Genomic DNA, 26,573 nt, shown 5'->3' with positions numbered 1-26,573 from the left:
AGCCTTCCTACCGCCTGCCCGCTGATGAGGATGCTGACCAAGATCAAGGCCAGCATGCCATGGGTCTAGTGCCAGAACCTAGACACATATATACGGTAGTCTTGATTCTATTAAGCTTTTCCAGTGTTTTGTATTTTGTGGTGCCTCGCATTCGCTACAAGCTCGTACTTACTCATATTTCCTCTCGCTCCCCAGTGACACCTCCAACCAACTTTCCCTGGACCACTCCCTTGTGCTTCACAGACCCCAGCCTTCCTACCTCTGGACTCTTGCTCACACACATGCACACATGCTGGACTCTTGCACACACTCTTGTGTGTGTGACTCTTGCACACACCTATGCATATTGGTCATACACAACATCATTCCCACATAGTCTTTGCATCATATACTTAGTTCCACACTCCATAACAGTTAAATACGCCTATACGGGCTAAAGAGTTATGATAATAATAATAATACATGTCATTTATTGAAGTTCCTATGTCTCTGTGCCACCTCCCTCCGCCATAACTTCACGAGATAATTTGTTCTTATAGAGTGATCCTAATAAAATGTCTATTCGATTCATGCATGTCTGACTGTTAAACAAGTAAAAAATTATGTAAATATGTTGTTAGAATGGTACAAATATTCATCTGGTGACATTCTTCATAGCATTAACACATTTATTGACCCAGAAAATGTGTAGTTTGACACCAAAATTGATCTTCTATGTTCAACATTCTAACAACAAACCCTAACCCAACATTCACATTTTTGGCAGTTGTTAGAATGTTCAACACATTTGTACCACATGCACAAACCTGCTTGATTATCTCCCCAAATAGCATGCAAGTTGGACAAAGTGGGTATGTCTGGAAAGAAGAGGCTTGTGGGTACCTATAAAACCAATGTCCACTCTGATATATTCATGTGAACGGCCATCGGACCTTTTGGAAGATGAGCATGGCAGTTTTTTCTAGGCGAAAATTGAACATATTTTTGAATCATTGCCTATTAAAACCCCCTTCCCAACAGTTGGGCTTAATGAAAATGATACCAATGGAAAGCTTAGCTTCTCTAGTTTACAGGGATACCAATACCTTTGTGTTCGCTCAAATATTGAGCGCGCTATGGACCAAGATATTTATTAATGGGCAGAACCTTGATTTTACATGGCGCCCATCTTGAAATCCATCATGATGACGTGGCCCCTACCCCAAAATGAAAGCTATGGTGATGGGGAACACGTGGGACAAATTTGGTGCTTTTGTCCGGCGCGTCCAAATTATTTTGCTAAGCTATAGTTCATATCATATCCCTCGAGTCCAAATTAATGGTTGGTTAAGAAATGGAGGGACCCGTCAGTCCCGGTCTATTGGCAATCAAAACACAAACGGCCGACAGGACAATGCAGACAGCCATGGAAATACAACAACATCATCCTATTATTGTGCCTCTAAGCAACAGCAGCAGATGCAAACTAAAAACATCTATACACTCTCCATCCAGCCCCACAAAGACAACAGGGTGCAACCTCCTCAAACCATCCTCGCAGTTAGAATACTCTGCACTCTTACTTCTTTGATGCGATCTCTGAACTGGATATGGTAAGAGTTTGGCGAGAGTTATGGAGAGGAGCATGTGTGTACGATTACCCGGTATTATTATGGATGTGTGGTACTAGGCTCAGGTTGGTCAGTGACCTGTAGTTGTGGAAAGACGAGACTACATCAGCGATCGCGTCAAGGAAGGAAGAAGAGTCTGGAGGAGTATCCCAAATGTAGGGCCACCGACCATGCACTCATCAATGGATTCCATGACAACGCATCGCAACACCAAGCCAAGGTTCCCCAACTCACCTATGCACGGAGCTCTACTACATACCTCCACCATCTGCTGCAGTTCCAATGAGAATGGGAGGGGCCAAGGCAAAGTGACGGACAGGTCATTCGGAGCTCAATCCCAGCAGAGTTGGGCCCTTAATGAAGGCTTGTTGTCTTCCAGCAACTCTTTAATTTAGACCACTTCCCAATCCAATCCCAAATCAACTCCTGTACTAGACCCCTACATGTTCATATAATGTAGGCTATTTAACACTAGAACCACCAAGATTGTAATGGACTGATTTTAACACAAACATGTCCGATACAAGATGTATTTAGTTATCAAAACCTAAATGAATTATAGGACAATATAATAGGGTTATGACAGCATCACTAAAGACATTATTACTCATCTATGAAGCAAGAAGAAACCAAACTGGAATTGTTTCTTGGGTGTTTTTCTAGATAACTTGAATAAAATGTTTTATTGCTTAATCATTCAAATAATGCAAAATATGTCTGGAGTAGATTTGACGTGGGGCCTCCGTAGGGTCTGACCGAGCAAAATGTTTTGATATCATGAATTACCATTGGTGATTCTAGTTAAATGGCCATCAACAATATAATACTGGGTACAAATGTCCGTTTCCAATAATATTGAAATTTACATAATCTTTTTTAAATCATTGACACAAGCTCCCTTGTTTTAGCTCTGACCAGAACTCTCTCTACCTCTAACTTAGCTCTGACCAGAACTCTCTCTACCTCTAACTTAGCTCTGACCAGAACTCTCTCTACCTCTAACTTAGCTCTGACCAGAACTCTCTCTACCTCTAACCTAGCTCTGACCAGAACTCTCATTACCCTGAATACGTTCTGGAGCATGACTGTAACTAGTGTGACTTTTAGAGATAAAACAAAAAATTAAGAGTTTAGTAAACAATTTGATTTGTAATCGCCTCGTACGACTTTGCTCGCCGCCCTAGCGTACAAAACAGCTCATTGTTTATACACTGGTCCGCTAGAGGCAGCATCAAGCAAAACAGCAGTCGGACGAGAAGAGGCTGGATTTAAATGGGGCGTTAAGAGACTTATACAATCTAAGCTCTGTGGGAAACACCTTTATTTTCTACCTCCATTGTAGGAGTGGTGAGTTTGACTGGTTTTCATCTCTAAAAGCCACACCGGCGACGGAGGCACTCCAGAACTCAGTATGAGAGTTGCGACCAGAGCTACTGGACCTCTAACCATTAGTGGGCTAGAGCGGTGATGTGGGGGTCATCGTGTTAGTCAGGTTAGCGTGGCTGCAGGCCTAGTGCATGGTGACCTAATCTGAGGACAGCTTTGAGGAATGAGAAAACGTACACTTGGAGGATAGAAGAAGGCCTTTGTGTTCTCCTCATACTCCTGATCAAGGCGTTTGTCCTGAGAAGAAAGGAGGAGAGAAGGAGACAATTATAGGGACTTCAACTAACCTAATAAAATAAATGAATTGGAAAGAATTAATGTGATTATCTAGCATGTGATTGCCATACCCAAACACATATCATGATATAGCTATGAAGAAATTCCTCCTGAATAAAATATATGATAAAAACAAATATATAATAATAATCCCATATCATCCAGCACAACCTGGTCCAGATGGCATGGGGTGAAATCGATCTCTTGACCAGTGTTGGGCAGTAACGTGTTACCGTAGATTTATTACATCCCCAGTAGTAAAGTAAGGCATTATAATTTCCAAAATAGTAATTATATTACAGTTACTGATACAAATAACGCTGCATTACATCATTGCTAGAATGCAATGTGTTTTTTTGCCCTCCTATAATGTTAGATTTAATTTATACGCTGTCCTCGTAGATGTGTGCGCGCGAGCAGGTCAGAGTGAGGTGACGTAGGCTACTAGCAAAAAACAGCAGGAAGAGAGGTAACTCTCTTCTCAATAGCTGTCCCACATACGAACTATGTGGGGGGGAGGGGGGGGATGTTTTGCTAAATGTAATTTGATGAAGCATCTGACATGGCAGCATGACAATGTGAAACTTGACGCTGACAGGGAAGCCTCTACCAGTGCCAGTGATGGATGTAAACAAAACAACAGAAACTGGATTTGAGATCAGGGCAAACAACCCCCCCCCATGAGTGGAGGTGGTCTGAAGAAGCTCGTTGCTGGGTATATCCTCCAGGAGACGTTACCTATTCACATACAAAGAACAATGTCAAGCTCCAGTGTCAAGGGGCGACAGTGGCTCAGGAGGTAGAGCAGTCGTCTGGTAATCCGGAGGTTCCCGGTTCAATTCCTGCTCCCGGGCAGCGTGTAGAAGTGTCCTTGAGCAAGATACTTAACCCCTAACTGCTCCCGATGAGGTTGGCACCTGGCATGGTTGCCTCTGCCTCCAGCGGAAATGGTGTTCAGTTCGAAATTACAGTCCATAAGAGGTAGTAAGATAAAATTAGCATAGAACTGACACATGAATTTGACAGTGTCAAAAATCATTTAAATGCCTGAGCAAAGAGATGGGTTTTAAGCTGTTTTTTGAAGATATTTAGCAAGTTGGCTTCCCTGATGTTTTTGGGCAATTTGTTCCATAGTTTTGGGGCGTAGTTGACAAGGCTGCATCACCGATCTTCTTTTCACTGTTTCTGGGAGCCTCTAATAGCCCAGCAGCTGATGATCGCAGCATTCTTGCTGGCATGTAATTTATTTGAGTGTTGGCAATGTAGCTAGGTCCCTGTCCATTTAGGGCTTTATATAAGGAGAAGGACCTTGACGTAAATTCTAAATGTTACAGGAAGCCAGTGTAAAGTAGTTAAGACTGGACTAATGTGTCCTTTTGGTTTTGGTTAGCAGTACAGCTGCAGAGTTTTGGATGAACTGAAGCCTCTCTGTGGTTTTCTTAGGGTGACCTGTGAAAAGTGCATTACAGTAGTCTAACCGGCTAGATATGAATGCACAAATTAGTTTCTCAGCATTGTTTTGATTTAAGGATAGCTTTTATTAATCCCTCTTGGGGAAATTCGGTGACATACACATACAGCTCATTAAACAAATATTTCACAATCATTACATTTATAAATAGTGGTACCTTTGCTATGTTTCTGAGATGAAATAACGATGTTTTGGTAACTTTGTTAATATGGGAATTGAAGTTCAGTTCTGAATCTATGATAACCCAAAGACTTGTGACCTCAAATTTGATCCAAGGGGTTAATCCTCCCAGGTTCTTAATTAATGTTTCTTTTTTAGTTTTGGGGCCAATAATTAGAATTTCAGTTTTGCTCTCATTTAGTTTCAGGGCGTTTTTACTCATCCATTAACCTTATTCTCATCAGAGTTTGAGAATAAGGTCTGAGGTTGCTGATTATTTTGGTGAGGGCAGTTTCAGTGCTATGATATTTTCTGAACCCTGACTGAAATTCTTCTAAGATGTTGTTTTCTTCAAGAAAGGAATTTATTTGAATCTTCTGAAGTACCTTAAGTTACTAATGAACGGGAGGTTGGATATCGGTCTATAGTTTGCCAGTGCATTACTATCTAAGTTAGGTATTTTTTTTAATACGGGTTTTACAACTGCTGTTTTAAAGGCATCTGGGAAATACCAGTCCTAAGGGAAGTGTTGATGATATCTAGCACAGGGCTTGAAACACTATTAAACACCCATTTAAAAAATGCTGTAGGTACAGGATCAATGTCTGAGGTGGGGGAGTTCCGAGACAGTTTTGCAAAGCTCATCTAATGTGATGCATGTGAATCTTGAAACAAAGCAGGCTCGCAACTAATTTCTGATGCTCCAAGGTGTTTTAATTGTGACAAAAAATAGCAGATACTGCGAGCTCCGCTTTGTTTCATGTACTACTGTTTTTACAGTTTGGCTCAGCACCAAGGAACGGAGGATGTGCGTTATTTATTTATTTTTCTGAATGCATGTGAATCTTCTCATGGCTACATTGCGCGGTTTGCTGTGATCAGCTTTATTTCCATCATGAGTAATGCTGGCTCTGATGGAAGTTATTTTGTTGTTAGAAAATAGTGCAAGTTCTTCACATTTAACTGTTGAGGACTGCAGAAGAGTGGGGGCAGTGTTGAGCAGTAGATCGATAGTGGGGAAAAAAGGATTCCGGAATTTCCAACGTTTTCTTCTGTAATGATTTTAGAGAAGTAGTCTTTCCTTGCTAAGCGGATAGTTTTGTTATAGGCAGTTAAAGCATCTTTGTAGATATCACAGTCAATAGTGGGTTTTGTTTTCCTCCATTTTCTCTCAGATGCACGACATTTCCTATTTTCTTTGCTGACACCATTATAGTTCAGTCAGGGGGAGGCTCTGGTTGTCGACATCTTTTTAGTTTTTAGTGGGGCGACAGTATTGAATACAGATGTGCATCATTGAGATCTTCTACCATTTAAATTAGAGAGCTGTCATGATTGTGTGGTTCATATAGTCTGGAGAGAGATAGATAGAGATAGAGATAGAGAGAGAATATGCTGTGATGGAAGCTAATTTGAAGGCCACACAAGAGAGGTAGACTTTGTTTCCACCACAGCTGACATCTGGACAGCTAACAGAGGCTAAACAGATTGTGTGGAGGGGGGGGGGGGGGATCGAAAGTAACGTAATGAGTAACGTAACTAGTTACTTTGATGCAAAGTTATAAGTAAATAGATCTTGATTACTTTTTAAAAGAGTAATCAGTAATAAGTAACTAATTACACTTCCTGAGTAACTTGCCATACTCAAAAAGCAGGATAGAACACAGCACAGTCTTACCACACAGTGGACGAGGATACTGAGGGGAATCCAGAAGACCAGGGAGAAAACCACCACTGTCCCCACTATATTATCAGCCAGGAACCTCCCTGAGAGAGAGAGAACAAGAGAGAGAGAGAACGAGAGAGAGAGACATACAAAGAGAGAGAGAGAGAATGAGAGAGAACGAGAACGAGAGCGAGACATACAGCGAGAGAGAACAAGAATGAGAGAGGAGAGAGAGACATACAAAGAGAGAGAGAGACATACAAAGAGAGAGAGGCATACAAAGAGAGAGAGGCATACAAAGAGAGAGACTTGCTTTAGACTAGGACAAGACGGATGAGATTTCTTGCCCCGATACAAATTTGAATGTGTGGGACCATAGATTTTTGATAATATCTCCCAATATACTTTTCTATTTATATTGACAGTATGAATAACAGATCCGTGCTAATAATATTCCCTTGCTTTTGGGCCAATAATATTGGCTGACCCATGTATCCATCCAGTCTGATAGTGAGCTACAATCTAGTCATGTTGCTGTTTCAGTCACAATACATAGTGTTCATCTAATCCAGTGGTTCCCAAAGTCGGGGTCGCGACCCAAAGGTGGGCCGCGAGCAGCCACGGATGGGCCGCGAGATGATTTAAAAAACAAAAAAAAATAAAAAAAAAACTTTTTTTATTTTTATTTTTTTATTTATTTTTTAATTTTAATTTTTTTTGTCAGGCCACTGAACTTAGAAGCAGGCCAGGACAGTGTTTCTAGTTGTATTCTAAAATTCTATTCTATTGTATTCTAAAATGTGACTATATGGTTTTATATTAACTTAATAAATAAACAAAAACGAAAAATCTACTTATTTCAACGAACATTTCAAACTAAATAACAGATTATGCACATAAAACGCTGAAAACAACCGAAGCAACAATAGTATTTTAATGAGGCTATTATTATTATCATTATTATTTTGCAACAAGTTAGCCCTCTCATAAATAGCACATATAAATGAATAACTAACTTGAACTAACTTAATAGGATTGAAGTGATATTTGGCTTAAAAAATCGGTCGCCTGGCAAAAAAAAAAAAAAAAAAGCCTGACGATGTGCATTGGGCCGCGGCTCTCTGACGCCTTATTTTCTGGGCCCCGGCCTGAAAAGTTTGGGAACCCCTGATCTAATCCACTTGAAGGGGAACTCCAACATTTTGGGAAATTAGCTTATTTAACATCTTCCCTGGAGTTAGACAATAAGATACATACCTTTTTTGTCTCTGTGCGTGCATTTTAGCTTTGGGAATAGACTCTCTGTTAGCATAGCTTAGCTTCATCACTGGAAGTGAGGCAGGACAGTAGCCTTACAGTGCCTTACAGTGTATTGCAAGGTCTGACATTGACCAAACTTGATATGCATGACCTTGGTGGGCTCTAGGTCAACTCCTGAAAAGGGGGTCAATGTCAGACTTTGCAATCAAAAGTTAGGGGGCTAATAACCCTTGCCATAATTTCAGTGCGCCCCCTAACTTTTGATTGCAAGGTCTGACATTGACCCCCTTTTCAGGAGTTGACCTAGAGCCCACCAAGGTCATGCATATCAAATTTGGTCAATGTCAGACCTTGCAATACACTGTAAGGCACTGTAAGGCTACTGTCCTGCCTCACTTCCAGTGATGAAGCTAAGCTATGCTAACGGAGCGTCTATTCCCAAAGCTAAAATGCACGCACAGAGACAAAAAAGGTATGTATCTTCTTGTCTAACTCCAGGGAAGATGTTAAATAAGCTAATTTCCCAAAATGTTGGAGTTCCCCTTTAAAGAGAAAGTCCTGCTAAAACAGAATTTATATTGTGCCTCAGACACTTAAGTCAATATGTATAAACATAGACAACTATCCCTATGCTGGAGATCACAGAGCATAAAGGCTTGAATCAAGTGACACTTTGTGTAGTTGGTCTAATGACAATCAAGTAGTAGCTGACTTTGTGGGCTTGTAGAATTTTTGTCTTAGCTAATCAGCCTACATTCAAATGAGTTTTATTTAAATATAGGATTTACAGCTCTGAGCCAGAAAATCTACCCATATCCCAGTAAAATCACCATGGTTACTATCATGGTGTCCTCATATACATTTATTTAGTCATTTAGCTGACGCTTTTATCCAAAGCGACTTACAAGTTCTGTACGACAAGCCATCAGGCCATCAGCCATATCCCAGTAAAATCACCATGGGTACCATCATGGTGTCCTCATATCCCAGTAAAATCACCATGGTTACTATCATGGTGTCTTCATATCCCAGTAAAATCACCATGGTTACTATCATGGTGTCCTGGGAGTTGTTGACTATTCATTGTCTATGGAGCAGCTCCAGGATAAATCTCTTGACTACATCATTACTAGAGCCTCGTCTCTCTGGTATCCAGCTAAAGAAGACACTTGTTCATATTCATAAATCAACGTTGAGCTGTACAGCGTTACAGTATAGAATGACCTGTGTGAATTCCATTGGATTTTCCCTTTAACCTACCGAAGGTGTTGATGTCCAGCTTGTCAATGAAGTCCCACAACCTCTCGATCACATCCTGCACCTGCTTCATGCACTTTCCCTGTAGAAACAGACAAATTAACAAAACAAGAGCACAGACATCATTAAAGGTCCCGTATCTTATAAATGGCCTTTTCCAGTGTTTAGCATTGTTTTCTAGCAATGTGGGTCTGTGTCTCTAATTCTCATTTTGGCTCATCAGTCCAGTCTCGAGTTCACGAGATCCTCCCTCACTGAACTAAGCTATTCTGAATTGCGCATACCTGTGACGTCCAAGAATTCTCATCTGCATAACTAACAACTCTATGGTTGTAGCCACACTCAACCATTCGCTCAACAACAGAGCGAGTGGAAATACTGACACTTCCTCAAACGGGTTGACGTGGCGCGGGTGCAAACAGAGAGAGCAGAGAACGAGCGAGCGATAGAGAGGGAGAGAGAGATAGAGAGGGAGAGAGAGAGAGAGGGACACGGAGCACCCCACACATACACATACTCCCGACCGCGCGCACGGGGAAACACACACGCAGTCGGGAGCACTCGCATATCACTGTCAACCTGCTGCAAAATATCATTGTGCACGCTCCCATGCGCGCGCCCGTATTCCGATCCGTGCAATAATATTCACAGGGGTATATATTGTCATTTGAAACAAGTTACCAATGCATTGTCCCGTGGGATTATGCCCCCCCCGCTGCGAATTAATTAGTATCCCCCTCAATCTCTCTATGTCTGCCAGTGCAGACTGTGGGTGACTGTCACTCAAAGCGCTTATGGGCGGAGCCCAGCCCAAAACAGCTTAAAATCTTGAAGTGGAAAAATGCTGCTTTTAGAGTACTTGATTAGAAATACAAAACAATGCATTTTTGGAAAAAAAAATTACAGATTTGTTCCATAGACTCACAGGAATTGTGTAACATTGCCCAAATAGTGAAAGGAATAGCAAAACATGGGACCTTTAAGTAAAGTATGTGCAAAGAACAAAAACCTGCATCTAACCACAGACACTATTAATTAAGGTACGTGGAAAGAACAAAAACCTTTATCTAACCACACACACTATTAATTGGATCTGTTTACCGCGCACAGGATCTACCAAAATGAACTGATAAGACACTTGGACTAATAATGCATTCAGTCATTTGGACGGAGTTGTTAAAACTCACTCCACTCAAATCAATAGTTATATTTCACTCTATTCAAATCAAATTTAAAGTGACGTGGCTGGGATAAATGGGCCAGTCAGTCAGCCAAAACAAATTCCTGACCAAGGTCGAAACAGGGAGCTGCTGGAGTCGAAGGCCTCTGGGAGATAAGAGTGGCGAGCGGCTTCCCCACCCAATCCCTACCTCCCCCACCCAGGACTTGGCTTGTGCACTCCCCCCCCCCCCCCCCCCCCCCCCCTTCCTCTGCATTGGCGCTGCACTGTCGGCTGCCTCGTGTGAGGGATCACTTCCCCCCCCCCCCCCCTACAGCCCTGTAACAACCCCAACCCACTCCCCCCTCCTTCCGTAAATGGCGCTGCCTATGACGGCTGCCAGTCTGTTTGCGGTGGTGAATATGCATATGTTTGTCTCAAAGCTCTGTACCATTATTACTATCTAAAATGTAATAATTGTGGAATATTACTGTAATGAGCTGTATGTGTATGATCCAAGCGTCCTATGATCCTCATAGGAGCATAACAGAAAAAAGCATTCCATGTGAAGGTATTCTGTATCTTTGCATGTCAACTAATAAAGAAACTTGAACTTGAACTTGAACTTGGTACGTGCAAAGATTATCTGGTATTTATATAATTCCAATAGAGCTTTCGGTCCTGAAAGGGTGTGAGGGCAGGTGGAATCCAATGAGTTTGTAAAGAGCGGAGAGAGGTGGTGGATTTCTAATAAATGTATCTATTTTATTAAGATCCCCATTAGCTGGCGCCATAGGAATTGTGAGTGTTACTGAGGTCCATCATAAACAAGGACATTTACAGGACAGAAAAAAAACACACCATTTACAGACAATATTTACCTGAAGCGACGAGACAAAGTAAGGAATAACTAAACGGGCAAACAGGAGGAACCTAGAATACAATAGACGTACTTTTATGACAAATAATAATAATAAAAAAAAGTCAGTAACTTACGCCCTCGTCGCAAAAGCCCACCGTGCAAGGTTTACCCCTGCGCAGGTAGAGGAAGCTGTGATTGGTTTGAATGTAGGGAGAACAGGTGTGATCTTTGCCCCTGCAGCACACTTTACACGAGTCCTCCGTCTCTGGATGAAGAGAGAAGGAGGTAGACGGCGTTTAATGGAACAGTACTGGACTCAGTTCTTTGATGTAGTCTGTATCCTCTGTGGCAGCGGACATTAATCTACACCTAGACATACAGTAGATCTGTACTCATTCAGAGTTAATCTACACCTAGACATACAGTAATAATAATAATAATAATAATTCATTTATTTTGTATAGCGCTTTTCAAAGACCCAAAGTCGCTGACAATAGGCAAAAAATAAACAAAGAAAACAAAGAAACAGAGAACCACAGGGAAACGGAGGACAATAAGAATACACAGGAACATAAAACCACGAGTAACGGATAACAAATACGGGAGTGAGTAGGGGAGACAGTCGGGAGGAGAGTAAGGGAAAACCAAGGGGGGGGGGGGGGGCAGGAGAGGAGAGAACGTGGGGCAGGGGGAAATGGTGGCGAGTTGGAGGAGGGTGGTTATGGGTAAGGGAGGTTGAATGCTTGGGAGAACAGGTAGGTTTTGAGTCTGGATTTGAAGGTGGAGAGTGAGGGAGAGTCTCTGATGGTCTGAGGGAGGGAGTTCCAGAGTCGGGGTGCAGCTCGTGAGAATGCCCGGTCACCGAAACTTTTGAGTTTGGAAGACGGGACAGTGAGGGAAAGAGTGGAAGAGGACCGGAGGGAACGGGTGGGGCGGTAGGGAAGAAGGAGGTCAGTCAGGTAGGGGGGGGGGGGGCAGGCTATGGAGGGCTTTGAAGGTGAGGAGTAGTGTTTTGAAGTTAATGCGTTCCTTGTTCGGGAGCCAGTGGAGGGAGTGGAGGACAGGAGTGATGTGTTCGTGGGACCGGGTGTTAGTGAGGAGGCGGGCGGCTGAGTTTTGGACCATCTGCAGTTTATGGAGGGAGCGGGAGGTGATGCCAGTGAGGAGGGAGTTACAGTAGTCCAGGCGGGAGGAGATGAAGGCGTGTATGAGGGATTCAGCAGCAGGGGGGAGAGGCAGTGACGGATTTTGGCAATGTTGCAGAGGTGAAAATATGAAGTTTTGACAATGGAGCGGACATGGGGGTCAAATGAGAGGGTGGGGTCGAGGATGACACCGAGGTTGCGGACTAGGGGATAGTGACTGGTATCTACAAAGTGACTGGCGGTAGTTGGAGAGGTTGGATGGGTCGAGGGTGGGTTTTTTGAGGACAGGGGTGACAGCGGCGAGTTTATAGGGGGAGTGGACGTGGCCTAGGGATAGTGACTGGTTGAAGAGGGCGGTGAGGTGGGGGATGAGAGCAGGGAGGCAGGCCTTGGTGAGAGTAGTGGGGAGGGGGTCAAGGGAGTAGGTAGTGGACTTGGAGGTGGTCATGAGGTCCGTGATGAAGGAGGAGTCGACTGGGGCGAAGGCAGTAAAAGGGGTGGGAGGGATGGAGTCGGAGTCAGGTGGGGGAAAAATTATAGTGGGGGGGGGCAAGGGTGGGGGAGTTGGCGATGCGGGCGGTCAGTGAGCTGTTGATTTGAGATATTTTGTTATTGAAGGAGGAGAAACGAGTTGCAGAGGTCAGGGGAGGAGAGTGAGTTATTGTCTGGGGGTTGCAGGAGTTTCTTGACAGTGGAGAAGAGGGTCCGGGGGTTGCAGTTGCTGCTGTTGATGATGGTGGAGTAGTGGGCGGATTTGGCAGCTTGAAGTGCGTCACGGTAGGAGGAGACGTGCTGTTTGTGGAGGATGGTGAGATGTTTTTTTTATAGAGGCGTTCAAGTTGGCGGCCGGTCTGCTTCATGGAGCGGAGTTCCGGAGTGTACCAGGGGAAGGAGGTGGTGAATGAGACAGTGATGGTTTTCAGGGGTGCCAGTGAGTCAAGGGAGTCAGAGAGAGTGGAATTGAGCAGGAGGGCATAGTCATCGGGGTTAAAGTCAGGGGGAAAGGCAGAGGATATGGACTGGGACAGGGTGAGAGGGTCAATGGATTTTATGTTTCGGAAAGAGATGGTGCGTTTGTTGGAGTGGTGGGGTGGGGTGGGGGAAGGGGAGCAGAGAAAAGGATGCAGTAGTGGTCAGAGAATGGGAATGGGATAGGGTGAGCATTTGATATGGGTAGGGAGGCAGAGCAGACAAGGTCAAGTGTGTGGCCTTTGTTGTGGGTGGGGAAGTTGATGTGTTGGGTGAGGCTAAAACAGTCAAGGAGGGAGAGGAAGTCAGGTGTGAGGTTTGAGTTAGGTTGGTCAACATGGATGTTGAAGTCACCGGTGAGTAGGAGGCGGGTGGAGAGAGTGGAGGCTATAGTCAGGTGCAGTTCAGTAATGGATAGGGAGTGTTTGTGGAAAACGGCAAGACCCCCCCCTCGGCCAGAGAGGCGGGGCGTGGCGATGTAGCTGTAGTTTGAGGGGGTAGCTTGGTTGAGGGAGTAGAAGTCCAAGGGCTGTTGCCAGGTTTCAGTGAGGAGGAGTAGGTCAAGGTTGTTGTCCAGTAGTAGATCGGATCTACAGTAGATCTGTACCCATTCAGAGTTAATATATACATATACATACAGTAGATCTGTACCCATTCAGAGTTAATCTAGACATACAGTAGATCTGTACTCATTCAGAGTTAATCTAGACATACAGTAGATATGTACTCATTCAGAGTTAATCTACACATAGACATACAGTAGATCTGTACTCATTTAGAGTTAATCTACACATAGACATACAGTAGATCTGTACTCATTCAGAGTATGTAGATCACAATATCATATTGCTATTGTTTTTAACATATAGCTAAAGTCTAGTTTTTAAGTTTACATGAACCTTTAGGAGTTGTGTCATCACGAATACCAGCGTTCTATGTTCTGCTTGATGCCAGACTTTGGTGCCAATTCTATTGAAGCCTGTATTCAAATTCTAAATAAGCTATCTGAGGAAATGTACATAAACCAATATATCAAACATTAGCTAGTTAACAATGCAACAAATTGCAGATGATTCTGACATCCGAGGTAATAACCTGTTTAAACGAGAGGTCATAAACAAGGAGATGGCTGATCTCATTCAACTCAATGTCGGTCGAGGTTTCCACACTTGGCACCAATGTGCGTTCACGCGCTACACAGTGAGTGACGTAATGACCGTTCCTTCTTTTATAGTTTCCTTGCGGACGACCAACAGTATTTCTGTCCCTAACCATTGCAGGCGCAGGACCGCAGGCCCTGCGTGGCCTCGCAGAAGGGGATGCAGTTTCCGTTGGAACACAGGCCGTTGTCCACGCAGATGGTGTCGTCATCAGCGTTCACGGGAGGAGGACACTCGCTGCTGAGGCCTGAAACACAAGGGGGACGGTTACAAGTCAGACATGTATAACACTCAGGGCTTTGCCTAAACAGTGGTATAGAGGACGGTTACAAGTCAAACATGTATAACACTCAGGGCTTTGCCTAAACAGTGGTATAGAAGTCAGACATGTATAACACTCAGGGCTTTACCTAAACAGTGGTATATAGAGCAGTGTTTCTCAACTGGTGGTCGCGACCCAAAAGTGGGTTGTGGGGCCATTTTGAGTGGGTCGCGGATGTGTGTAATTTTTTTTTTAAAGTAAAAAAAAAATAGATTATTATTATTATATATTTTTTTTGCACTACCTATCTTTGTGAAAGTGGCTTCTCAGCTCTGGTCCAGCTGAAGACAAAGCAGAGGAACAGATTGGACATTGAGCATGACCTCAGAGTTGCTTTGTCTACCATCACCCCAGACATTGAGACTATTGTCAGGAGCAAACAACATCCCCAGTTATCCCATTAATCTGCTAAGAAGGATATATTATTATTATTATTATTATTATTATTATTATTATTATTATTATTATTATTATTATTATTATTATTATTATTATTATTATTATTATTATTATTATTATTATTATTATTATTATTTTATTTCATTGTGTTTTTAGCCCTAGTTGCACTTTTGTTGCAACCCCAGTTATCCCATTAGTTCCCCCAAACTTACTGTAGGTCTGTTATGTTAAGCTAAGAAGTCTGCTAAGAAGCATATATTATTTATTATTATTATTATTTTATTTCATTGTTTTTTTTTAGCCCTAGCTGCACTTTTGTTGCAACCCCAGTTATCCCATTATGCCCCTTTTCCACTGCATGGTACCTACTCGACTCTACTCTACATTTTCGGTTTTCCATTACCAAAGTACCTGGTATCAGGTACTTTTTGGGTACTTTTTGGATACTTTTTTAGTCCCTGCTCTGTCGAGATTCCAAGCGAGTAGAACTGGTACCAGAAAAGTCACGTGAAACACTGCAGACCACTGATTGGTCAGAAGAGAGACGCGTCACTCGTTGGAGCGTCTGCACAAAAACAGAAAGCCGCCATCTTTAATGGCTCGCTTAGGATTAATTATTTGTTTGCAGCAGGAACAAGTGCAATAAACAAAAAAGGATACAGTCACTGTCTATTCTGCCTCATTTATTGATGAAACAAACCGACATCAACACAATTTGCCACCGAGCGGAGAGTTTAGTCTCACAAAAAGATTGCGGATTTGTTAAGCTTGTTGTTAGCTTAGGTGCTAATGTGATAGCGTTTTAGCATGGCTATCATGCATAGCGTGATCAATATAACTCGCTATTGATTGTTTGTACTAGTAACGTTAATGCTAGTAGAATAGACACAACGTGAGGTAATCACCATCCATTTTAAACCGGTTATTACCTAATGCTAACGTTAGCAGATAGACGTGAGAGGTAACGTTAAAGCTTGTTGTTAGCCTAATGCTAATGCTAACGTTAACGTTAGCAGATAGACACGAGAGCCTAGGTAACGTTAAAGCTTGTAGAAAAGACACAATGAGAGGTAACGTTAGCATTAGCAGAATAGACACAACGAGAGTCTGGTTAATGTTGTTATTGATTGATTGATTGAAAACTGTGTTTTACTCTGGCTTGCTCCAAGCCCTCACGGACATAGCTATGCTGGTGCTCTCATGCTGTACACCAGCGGCCCCGCCTCCCCACACGGAGACAAACTGAGTACTTAGTACCTGCAGTGGAAAAGGAACGAAGTACCAGGTACCTAAAGCGAGTAGAGTAGGGTAGAGTCGAGTAGGTACTATGCAATGGAAAAGAGGCAGTTCCCCCAAACTTAGGTTTGTTATGTTAAGCTAAGAAATCCGTTAAGAAGCATATATTAGGTACGACGTTGTAGAAGAACTGTCTGACATATTTCACACCCCCATCGAGCTGGATCCCCTCTGCCTTTTGCTGGGCCTCCCAGATATTCATGTTACCAATTCCAAACATAAGAGACTGTTCAATTTGTTGACATTTTCTGCTAGAAAGAACATCCTGTTGTTTTGGATCAAGGACGAGGTCCCGTCAATGAGGTCATGGCACAATATCATAATGGAATGTATCCCCTGTGAGTATATTACGTGTATGCTGCATTCCAAGTTGGACACTTTTTATGAGATCTGGGACCCCTATCTGTCGCATATTGGGCCTGCACTATCCACCACTGTCCTCGCCGGATTTCCCCATTACCAGTAACCTCCCACTGCTGCCTTGTTTTGTCTACGGTACTGGCATTGTAAATACTGTACATGTCCTATTGACTACAGTGGCACTGTACATGTTCTCTTGACTGCGGTAATACTGTACATGTTCTCTTGACTACAGTAGTGCTGTACAGGTACCCTTGACTACAGTAACACTGTACATGCCCACTTGACTACATTGATACTGTACATGTCCTCTTGGCTACAGTAGTACGGTACATGTTCTCTTGACTACAGTAATGCTGTACATATACCTTTGACTACAGTGATACTGTACATGCCCTCTTGACTATAATAATACTGTACAAACCCACTTGACTACATTGATGCTGTACGTGTCCTCTTGGCTGCAGTAGTACTGTACAGGCACTCTGGGCTACTAGGGAATACACGGTCATATGCACACGTTCACAACACACATATATGCATGTACACATAAAACATATACATAGGTAAAGCACACGCACATATGGGTAGGTAGAACACACGTATATATAGCACACGAGATAAGGCGCACACGTGAAAGCCACTTATTTTATTTTGTTTTATTTATTTAATTTTCTATTGTCATTTCCTTATTTAATTTTTATTGTCTTTTTTCTTTTCTGTTTGCCTGTCTTGTAATGTTATTACTGTTGTTAGTGTCATTATTTTTATTATTATTGACGGTATTGTATTGTGATGTCTTGTTCTATGTTGAAAATTGAAAATAAAAACATTTATAAAAAAAAAAATAAGCATATATTATTTATTATTATTTTATTTCATTGGGTTTTTAGCCCTAGTTGCACTTTTGTGTTTATTTCATGTTTTTAACAGTGCATGAAAGATTGTGTATTACTGCAAAAAAAGATTTTTTTTTTTTTTTTTTGAAATGTTAAAAAATGTGGGTCGCGAGGCTAGACCAGTTGAGAACCACTGGTATAGAGGACGGTTACAAGTCAGACATGTATAACACTCAGGGCTTTGCCTAAACAGTGGTATAGAGGACAGTTACAAGTCAGACATGTACATAGAGCTCAGGGCTTTGCCTAAACAGTGGTATAGAGGTGCAGCGCCACTATGTGTTTAAAAAAAAAGAATACTAATAAAACAAAATTGCAGTGAAAGCTTGGGGCCAACTTAAAAACAGAAACATCAGTGTCTAATACATGAGTGCGTGTGTGTGTGTGTGTTTTTGTCTTCAACGTTAAACTATTGTGCAACCTTATACTTATTTGGAACTTACCCTTTTATTTGCTATTTTATTGAAATTACATTGTTAAATTGCAGGAATTTACAGTAAATGGCTTTTTTTTATTGCATTTATTTTGCCTCCCAGACACCTGTACACCTGGACTCTCCCTTACAGGTGGCTGTCACGTACGTGGGTTGTTCATTATCATTATTGCCATATATTTTAACACCATGTAATATCAGGGTAATATATTATTTGTGTTTTCTATGTGTGGTGTTGTGTCATCTCCTAATCGCCTGTTTCTGTTTCCGCAGATGCCACTCATCTCCCTGATTGGATTGGTTGCCCCTGATTGGTGCATCTTCAAGACAGGCAGTGGAGATGGGTGGTTAATAGATTGGGAGGTGGCACACATCGGGGCGTCTCATTCTGTCATGTGCCAGTGACCAGAGTGGAGTGAGGTTGCCATTGTTTGCCACTGTTGTGGAACGATACTGGGCTTATCTACTGCTTCGTGTGGACTAAGTACTAAGTATATATATATAGATATTGTTGGCCTCTGCGCCACTTCTCTCTTGTTGTGAGTACTCTCTTGTTGGCTTTAGGCCTATTTTCCACTGAGTGTGGACTGGTACCTTGTACAAGTTTACTGGGGGTTTCCCAGTACCAACCTCTGGCTGGTTGGGTAGTGTCTGTGGGCGCTTATTTAGTTTACATGTATTATATTTACGTTGTTTGTTCTCCCATTACCCTTCTCCCTGTTTGTTAATTGTTTGTGGGTTGTTTTTTCCCTTTGCTACATATTCATATATCAAGTGAAGGTTTGAATCCCTTCCCCAAGAATAAATATACTTTATGAAGGTTTGAATTCCTTCCCCAAGAATAAATATAATTTACTATTTGAAACAACGCCTTGTGTTCACTTTCTTACCTGCTCGGGACCTTGCTTAATGCACTACTGGAGGGGCTGGTTTTCACATACAGCCCGCTCCAGCTTATATTCTATATTGTCATTAGACATTACTATGTGACAGTGGCATTGAGGGTTTCTCACCTGTACACCTGGACTCTCCCTTACAGGTGGCATTGAGGGTTTCCTGGCACTTCTTCTGTGCCGACTCAAACTGGCAACGCTTACAGCAAGGACTGTTCCTGTCACTGTGAGGAGAAAGAGGAACTATAGAATTAAGCATTACATCACGCGCAGGAGTGTGTTATACAAATTATATCATGCCTAGGGGTGGTTGTTAGGCCCGAGGCGCAGCCGAAGGTCGTTAGACCCCCCTAGGCATGATCTAATTCGTATAACACACAACTTCAAGTGATGTAATGTCTTTTATACAATGGCCGAATTCATACAACCTTATTGCTAGCGATGCACCGAATATTCGGCCACCGAAAATTAACGGCCGAAAATGGTTAAAAAGGCACTTTCGGCCAAAAGGGTTTTAGCACCGAAAATATATCACAGAATGTCAAAGAACAGGGTTACGTAACGTTCGTAACCTAAAGTGTTGTTGTGATGATGTAATCAAAACACGGCTACAGACATGGCATGCGCAACGTATAACGTGAGCAGCTTGGCAGCTCTTCCTGCGTTCTGTAGCCTGTGATAACTAACTCCTCTTGAGAGTCGCGCTGTTTCTATGTAAACTCTGCGAGCAATGCATCCAATAAATGCGTCTTTTATATCCTCGCCATTACTATATGCCCGTCGCCGTTAAAACCTTTTAAACTAACGTTAGCGTTAAGCGAGCTAACAATGCTTCCATAGGCTTGGGCGATATGACGGTATTACGGTATACCAGGGTATTTCGCAATCCCGCCGGTATGATTCTCAATACCGTGACGTGACAGACTGTGCGCCAAATCACAAATGGGATGGGTTTCCTTTTATTACACTGTGATTGTAGTGCACAGCACGCGCCAGCAGAGGGCAGGGCAGTCTGTCTTTCCATCTCTCAGTCAGAGCAGGATGACGCAACGCGGGTGTTCCTTTGAAATGTATTCACATGAGTGGACTCAGGGACACGTTGTTTACCGGTAAGTTATGTTATGGTTAAGTGATTGGAAGATGAACATATGAAGATATGAATGCTGGTAGTGTATGTTTGGTAAAGCGTTCCAGTTCGACTGTGTGTGTGTGCGTATTGGCTTCGCGATTCACTACATTGGTTTAACAAATAAAGTTATTATTATTAACGGCTTAAGCTGGGTTTTGATTATCACTTAATCAATGCAGAATAAATTCTGTGCGTCTGTATGTGTAGTTGTGTACTACTGTTGTGAGTTTGTGAGTCATATTGCTCTAATTTCAGCCTCCGTTATACGTTCCGTATGACTCGTTTCATATCTGTGTGTATCGAATGTGCGCGCTGGTTTGTTTACTTGGTAACACACGGGTCGCTAAGGAATTTAGGTTTGAGGTTGAAGAAAGTGCACTTTTAGGTTGAAAGAACCGCCCTAATGTCAACGTGTTTCAATATAAGCGTTATGTATGGTGATAACAAGTATATTGTTAACTTAGCTCCGCTCCACCCCCCCCCTTGACTTTAATACACATTTTGTTGTATGCAAAGAGAAAATGTTTAAATTGTACAATCTTTCAGCAGTCAGTCTGGAATTAATGTATGCATTCAAACGTGCTGAATAAATGTTTTATGGGCCCATAATAGTGATTATTAATATTATTTAAGTTAAGTTTTGCCATAACCATGTCTTTTGCCATAATCAGGTAGCTAAAAAAAAAAAAAAATACATTATATATATATTTATATTAATCATTTTCGGCCTGTCGGCATTCGGTTTTCGGCCAAGAATTTCCCATTCGGTGCATCCCTACTTATTGCTATACAATAAACACACAGTAATTGAAGCATAATGGAGATTTATTCACAAAACCATCCGCAGAAAAAGTAGGTAAAAAAATAAATAAAAAATTGCCTCCGTGTCTAGAAGCAGGTCAAAGCATGCCATCTAACAACAAACTTCATATAAATCCTGCGATGTATTATTGTTTTGACAATGGGTCATGACAAACCAATTACATAATCCAACATTGTGTAAACAACTAACATCCTTTTTAAATTATTCGTTACGAATATATCCATACTTCCATTGTGTCCGGGACATCCAATGAAATCGCTTCGTGCGACAGTGTCCTTTTGCAGAGGCAGGTTGCTACAAAGCATGCCATCTAACAGTGAAGTTACGGGTTATTTGATTGATTGAAAATGTTATTAACAGATTGCAGAATGGGTACAATACAGTACAGCTCAATAAACACAATTGTTAAGGGGATGCAGGACCAGAGAAAGACTTTCGTCTTGTTTACATCAGGGTCCCCCATTTTCAATGCATCATAACATATATGACATACAGACAGGGCCGCGGGAAGTCCGCGGGAAGTGGGGGTGCTGAGATATTGATAGTTTTTGATAAAAAAAATAAAAATTATATATATTTTTTTTATTAATAAAATATATATATTATATAATTATACTTGTAGTTGTATTGTCTGCGAGACATCGCCACCACGCAACAAGTCAAAATGCTCGCTATCTGCAAACAGCTCCACTGTCTTGTGTGTATACTCTGCTTTGGTCAAATCAGATTCACATTCAGCGTGCGTGGGGCCTGAGAGTGCTGGGGCTGACGTTCTGCAGATGGATACTGAGTCAGAGGCTAGAGCGATAGTTCAACAGGGTCTTAAACGTGAAACGTGTTATGACTTATGAGGGGGTGCTGAGATAAGTGATATAATAATAACGTCATAGGTTTACCACTCTGGTAAACCAACACTCTCGTTCACTAGAGACCGCGCTCTCACGCTCAGCTCTGCGGAGCGTGCGAGACAAACATGTAATCGTTTTGATGCACACATCACAGCCCAGCTTACCCCACCTGTTGCGCGGCGCCCTCCCTCTGCAATTCGTTCCCTGCATACATGATCGCCAACATGCAAAAGGTCTTCGACCACCCTCCCGGGGGCTCGGATAGTTCTGCTGGCTTGTTCACGCCAGGGAAACCGCAGATATATTCCTTTACTGCGAATTCAGCGTCCCAAAACGTCCAGGCTGAGTATATATTTTTTACCAACGGATTTCCAGTTCCGCGTTGACGCTTCCAGGCCGCGTCTATTCGAATCCCAACCGGTTCATGCGTCGGCTACACGCTGTTAACAACACTGCATTATCGAGACAGCGCCCCTATGACGATCTGGCAATGCATTCCAAGAGTAGGGTAAATCTGCAGTGCCGCTCCGCTCTGTGACATTGAGTAGCCTCGGTTACAATGGAATAAATAAAGCCAAAACAACCTTGCAGTTGCAGTTACACTCCCCGCCAGCAGAGGGTGCTGCAGCCCCTGCCGCACCCCTAGTTCCCGCGTCCTTGCATACAGATAGACAGTGCTACATCTATACATAGGTTGCTACAAAGCATGCCATCTAACAGTGAAGTTAGCGGTTATTTGATTGATTGATTGAACATTTTATTAACCCATTCTCTGCCGGGCATTGTACCCATCATTGTACCCTCTCTGCCAGCGCTATAAGTCTATGGAGATGTTCACCTTCTTTGCAGGGCTATAACTTTTTAAATTGTATTGCTAAATTGACATTACTATGGCCCATTCAACATCAATTATCTATCGTTCAGGATGTAGGAACGTTTTACTTTTTCATTCACACATTCATACTAAAATACCGTCTAGAGTATAAATATGTTTTTATCGTTTTCTGCAGTATTTCATAGAACGTGAGATATAGGCATAAATGCATATATTAGATGATCAAATGCAGTTTGATACCGATCAACGTTATATTAAAAATTTCAACTGTACATGGTCCTAAACGGTACGACTGATCATCTGCGGTTGAACGGAGGGGGGGGGGGGGGGGGGTTGTTTATAATTCAATGGCCGACGTTAAATGATTTATGTAGTATGGGTGATATATTGATCAGAGCAGTTTGTATAGAAAATGGTAAAGAAAAACACTGAAACTCACCCCAGTCTCCTCGTAGCGTTGGGCGATGAGAGTGGAGCAAACAGATCCCAATTATGGGATGTTGATCGATGCGATCCATTTCCGGTTTGTATATTACTAATACACGTCCAAATCATGTTGATTATTGAGTTATGGCAAAGATCCATATCGACGGTGTCTGTATTGAGCCCCGGGACGATAAGCGAGTGGCCGGACGAAAATAGGGGACGGACCGAGCTACAATGGGCACTTCCGGTTTGGCAACTCGCCGATCGACCACCAGGTGGCGGTATTGAAGCGTTGCAGAGTTGTGATGGCTCAGACAGCATCACCCAAGACTCCGTGGGTGAAATATGAATACCATGACGAAAATATGAAATATTGATCTCAAAAACGCCTTACGGAGTTATTGGCAGACAACGCATGGCGGAGAAACCCGCCTTAACACGTGATTGGCGGAGAATGGGTTAACAGTGAAATGACAGTGTCCTTTTGAAGGAGAGGGAGGTTCTACAACGAATGCCATCAAACAACACACTTCCTGCTATTTATATTTTGTTTCACAATGAGTCATGACCAACCGATTACATAATCCAACATTGTGTAAGCAACGAACACATTCCACGTGACTTTATCGTTTTTGAATGAGTCGTTCATAAAGATTGTCCGCCATCTTGGTTTCATTCATAAAAACACGAACGGGGGAGTGATTAGGAAAAAAAGTAATTCGGTTGTGGGCGGGTTCTGGGATCACGTGGAGTGTGTTATGAGAAATAACAACGTCTGAAAGAAGTGTTTCAGCCAATCAGGATCAAGAAATGTGCATGCCATTGTATAATGACTGATTGACACGGCAGAGCTATGTGCTGGCCTTAAAGAAAACAAGGTGAGTGTGTGTGTGTGTGTGTGTGTGTGTGTGTGTGTGTGTGTGTGTGTGTGTGTGTGTGTGTGTGTGTGTGTGTGTGAGTAAGAGAGTGTGAGTGAGTGTGTGTGTGTAGAACATTTTACTGTACAGTGTGGGTGTACAGTATGCGTGTGAAGAAGAATATTAATGTAAACACTATAGAATAACTATTACTTACGTCTGTGTGCCTGTGTTTGAAGAAGAATATTAATTTAATACAACACTACATTATAACCCACATGCTTGTAAAGAGAGAGAGAAGCCAAGCATATGGAGTGAAGTGTGAAAATAATAGTCGTATAGAACAGGGGTTCCCAAACTTTTCAGGCCGCGACCCCCAAATAACGGTGTCAGAGAGCCGCGACCCCCACTATTATAGGAGGTAAAAAAATATATATATATTTTAAAGTTTAATTTTCTTTTCTTTTCTTTTTTTATAAATGGAAATGTATGGTTGAAACATGCAAACGTTCAAACGCACACACACTAATAAGCATTGGAGGCTTTTAACCAGGGCCGGACTGGGGAAATCATTCAGGCCAGCAAATATAGTGCAAAATATAGCCCCAGTCAGGCCACCTTTTAAGCAGGAAGTCTGGGGTCTCCCACCAGGATTTTTTTTGTTACAAAGACTTCATTTCCTGAATTCTGGTGCAGTTTTTTTTTTATTTGTACCCTTTAAATGCCAGTGTTTGTGATGGCATCACAAATTATTGTTAAAAAACAGGCTAGCACATGTATGATTAGCAACAACACTGATTTTGATGGATTTTCTGTTTTTTGTAATCTCAGATCCTGATCATAACACCACATTCATTTTATAATTCTTTAAATGTCAGTGTGTGTGATGGCATATATTTGCAATATATCAAATGCAAAGTATATTTTTCTGGGGGGGATTATTACAGGCTAGCATGTGTCAATGATTAGCAACGACAGTTTTTTGTAAGGGTCCTGCCTCCACCAATCACATGCAGCTCCCTTTGTGTGTGTGTGAGAGCAAGAGAGAGAGAGAGAGATAGTTCTCCAACTTGTGTGAGTTGCAGTGATCTCCTGGTTGTTCCCCACCTAGGTTATCTAACTAGTGCGCTACTGCAACTAGAAACACTGGCCTGACCTGCTTCTAAGTTCAGATTTTTTTTTTCATCTGGCGACCCCCCCCCGCGGCGGCTCGCGACCCCCACTTTGGGAACCCCTGGTATAGAAAGTGTGTCTGTGTTTGTGTGTGTGTAGCAGCAAAGCAGTACCAGTAGCAGCAAAATAGTACAGAAATGTTGAGAATGGTTATCATTAAAAGGCTGTGATGCTCTTGCTTGCAATGTACAACTTAGACAAAATAACTGTCCAAGACATCATAGATCTTCATTGTAATGTACACATGGCCTGCAACACTGGGGTGTAAAGATCTACTGGGGTGTGTACAGGGCTCCTACCTGCACTCTGCTCCAGGTTTGAGCTTGCAGTCGGACGTGCAGCACTGGTCGTCTCTGAGGTGGAGCAGCCCCGGGTCACACTTCTCACCCTCCTCCACCCGCGAGTTACCACACACCATGCTGTTCCTCTCCTTGAAGCAGAGCTTAGCCTTGGACCGTAAAGTCTTCCCTATAGAGGTCTTACTGCAGTTGGAGAAATGCTTTGGGGAGAGAGAGAGAGAGAGAGAGAGAGAGAGAGAGAGAGAGAGAGAGAGAGAGAGAGAGAGAGAGAGAGAGATCATGTAGCAAAGCATAGTACACCATGCTTAGATGAAACATTCCAACAAACATCAGGGCAATATTTTAGCGGTTAATCATGTCAGAAATAATTTATGACACATAGAAGTATATTGGATCTCTCTCTAATGGAAGAAAATGTATTCTATATCTCAAAAACAAAATCTGAGATGGAACTAACAGTCTAAGTATATACTGTTGTGTAAAAGTAAGGGATCGTATTCAGTTATCGGCCTATTCTTAAAGCTGCAATAATTGTTTTCTGACCACTAGTGGGCAGCATTGAGCCACTCTAAACAAACCCTTAATTTCTCCCAAAACGAAAGCCTCATCTTGTGAACACACACAATCTTGTAACTAAGAGATTTGCTGGGGGGGAACTTCTCATTTTCGTGCATGGATTAATAGATTTCAACTACAATACATACAACTTTCTCTTGGGCATTTCCTGTTTGTAAAATAAGGTAAGTAAATACTTCACCTACAAACATAATACTGTTCCGACAGCATGATATTGATGATTTATTTATTTTAATGCATAGGTTTATAAAATAGGCGGAGTTGAAGTGTGGGTCGGGTTTTGTCAATAAATAAAATAAATGTGCGCGCGCCCACTGGTAGCGCAGGGTTGATCAAGTAGGACACCACGATTCAATGACACCACCAGGTGGCCATCAAATGTAAAGAATACTGTTAGAAAATAGTTATTGCAGCTTCAGAATCATTGGTGTCTGCAGTAAAGAGTGGTATCCATCCATCTCCAAATAAATCTGCACTATGGAACTTTTTCATGAAGAAACAGCAGCTAACTCGCCAAGTTGGGCTGAACCAGAGGGTGGCTGGGTAGCGCAGTGGACTAAGCACTCCCCTACCCCCGCAGATACTCTGGGATCTAATCCAGCTGTCAGCGGTACCTCCGGCTTGG

The 26,573-nt window shown here is 42.4% G+C and overlaps 1 protein-coding gene across 1 annotated transcript in view; it reads right to left on the bottom strand.

Moving 5' to 3' along the window:
* The window catches only part of adam17a (ADAM metallopeptidase domain 17a), a 99,995-nt gene that overhangs the window by 5,336 nt on the left and 68,086 nt on the right, over window positions 1–26,573 (bottom strand). The window contains exons 12-18 of the mRNA XM_084309608.1: window positions 25,373–25,572; window positions 19,103–19,206; window positions 14,493–14,627; window positions 11,241–11,371; window positions 9,089–9,167; window positions 6,581–6,669; window positions 3,174–3,233 (exon numbers count right to left, since the gene is read on the bottom strand). Of these exons, the coding sequence (XP_084165734.1) occupies window positions 3,174–3,233; window positions 6,581–6,669; window positions 9,089–9,167; window positions 11,241–11,371; window positions 14,493–14,627; window positions 19,103–19,206; window positions 25,373–25,572 (798 nt within the window). The remainder of the gene's footprint in view (window positions 1–3,173; window positions 3,234–6,580; window positions 6,670–9,088; window positions 9,168–11,240; window positions 11,372–14,492; window positions 14,628–19,102; window positions 19,207–25,372; window positions 25,573–26,573) is intronic.

This window comes from Notolepis coatsorum (genome assembly GCF_963971535.1).
Source record: "Notolepis coatsorum genome assembly, chromosome: 3".
Classification (NCBI taxonomy): domain Eukaryota; kingdom Metazoa; phylum Chordata; class Actinopteri; order Aulopiformes; family Paralepididae; genus Notolepis; species Notolepis coatsorum.
This window is presented reverse-complemented; position numbering and strand designations above follow the sequence as displayed.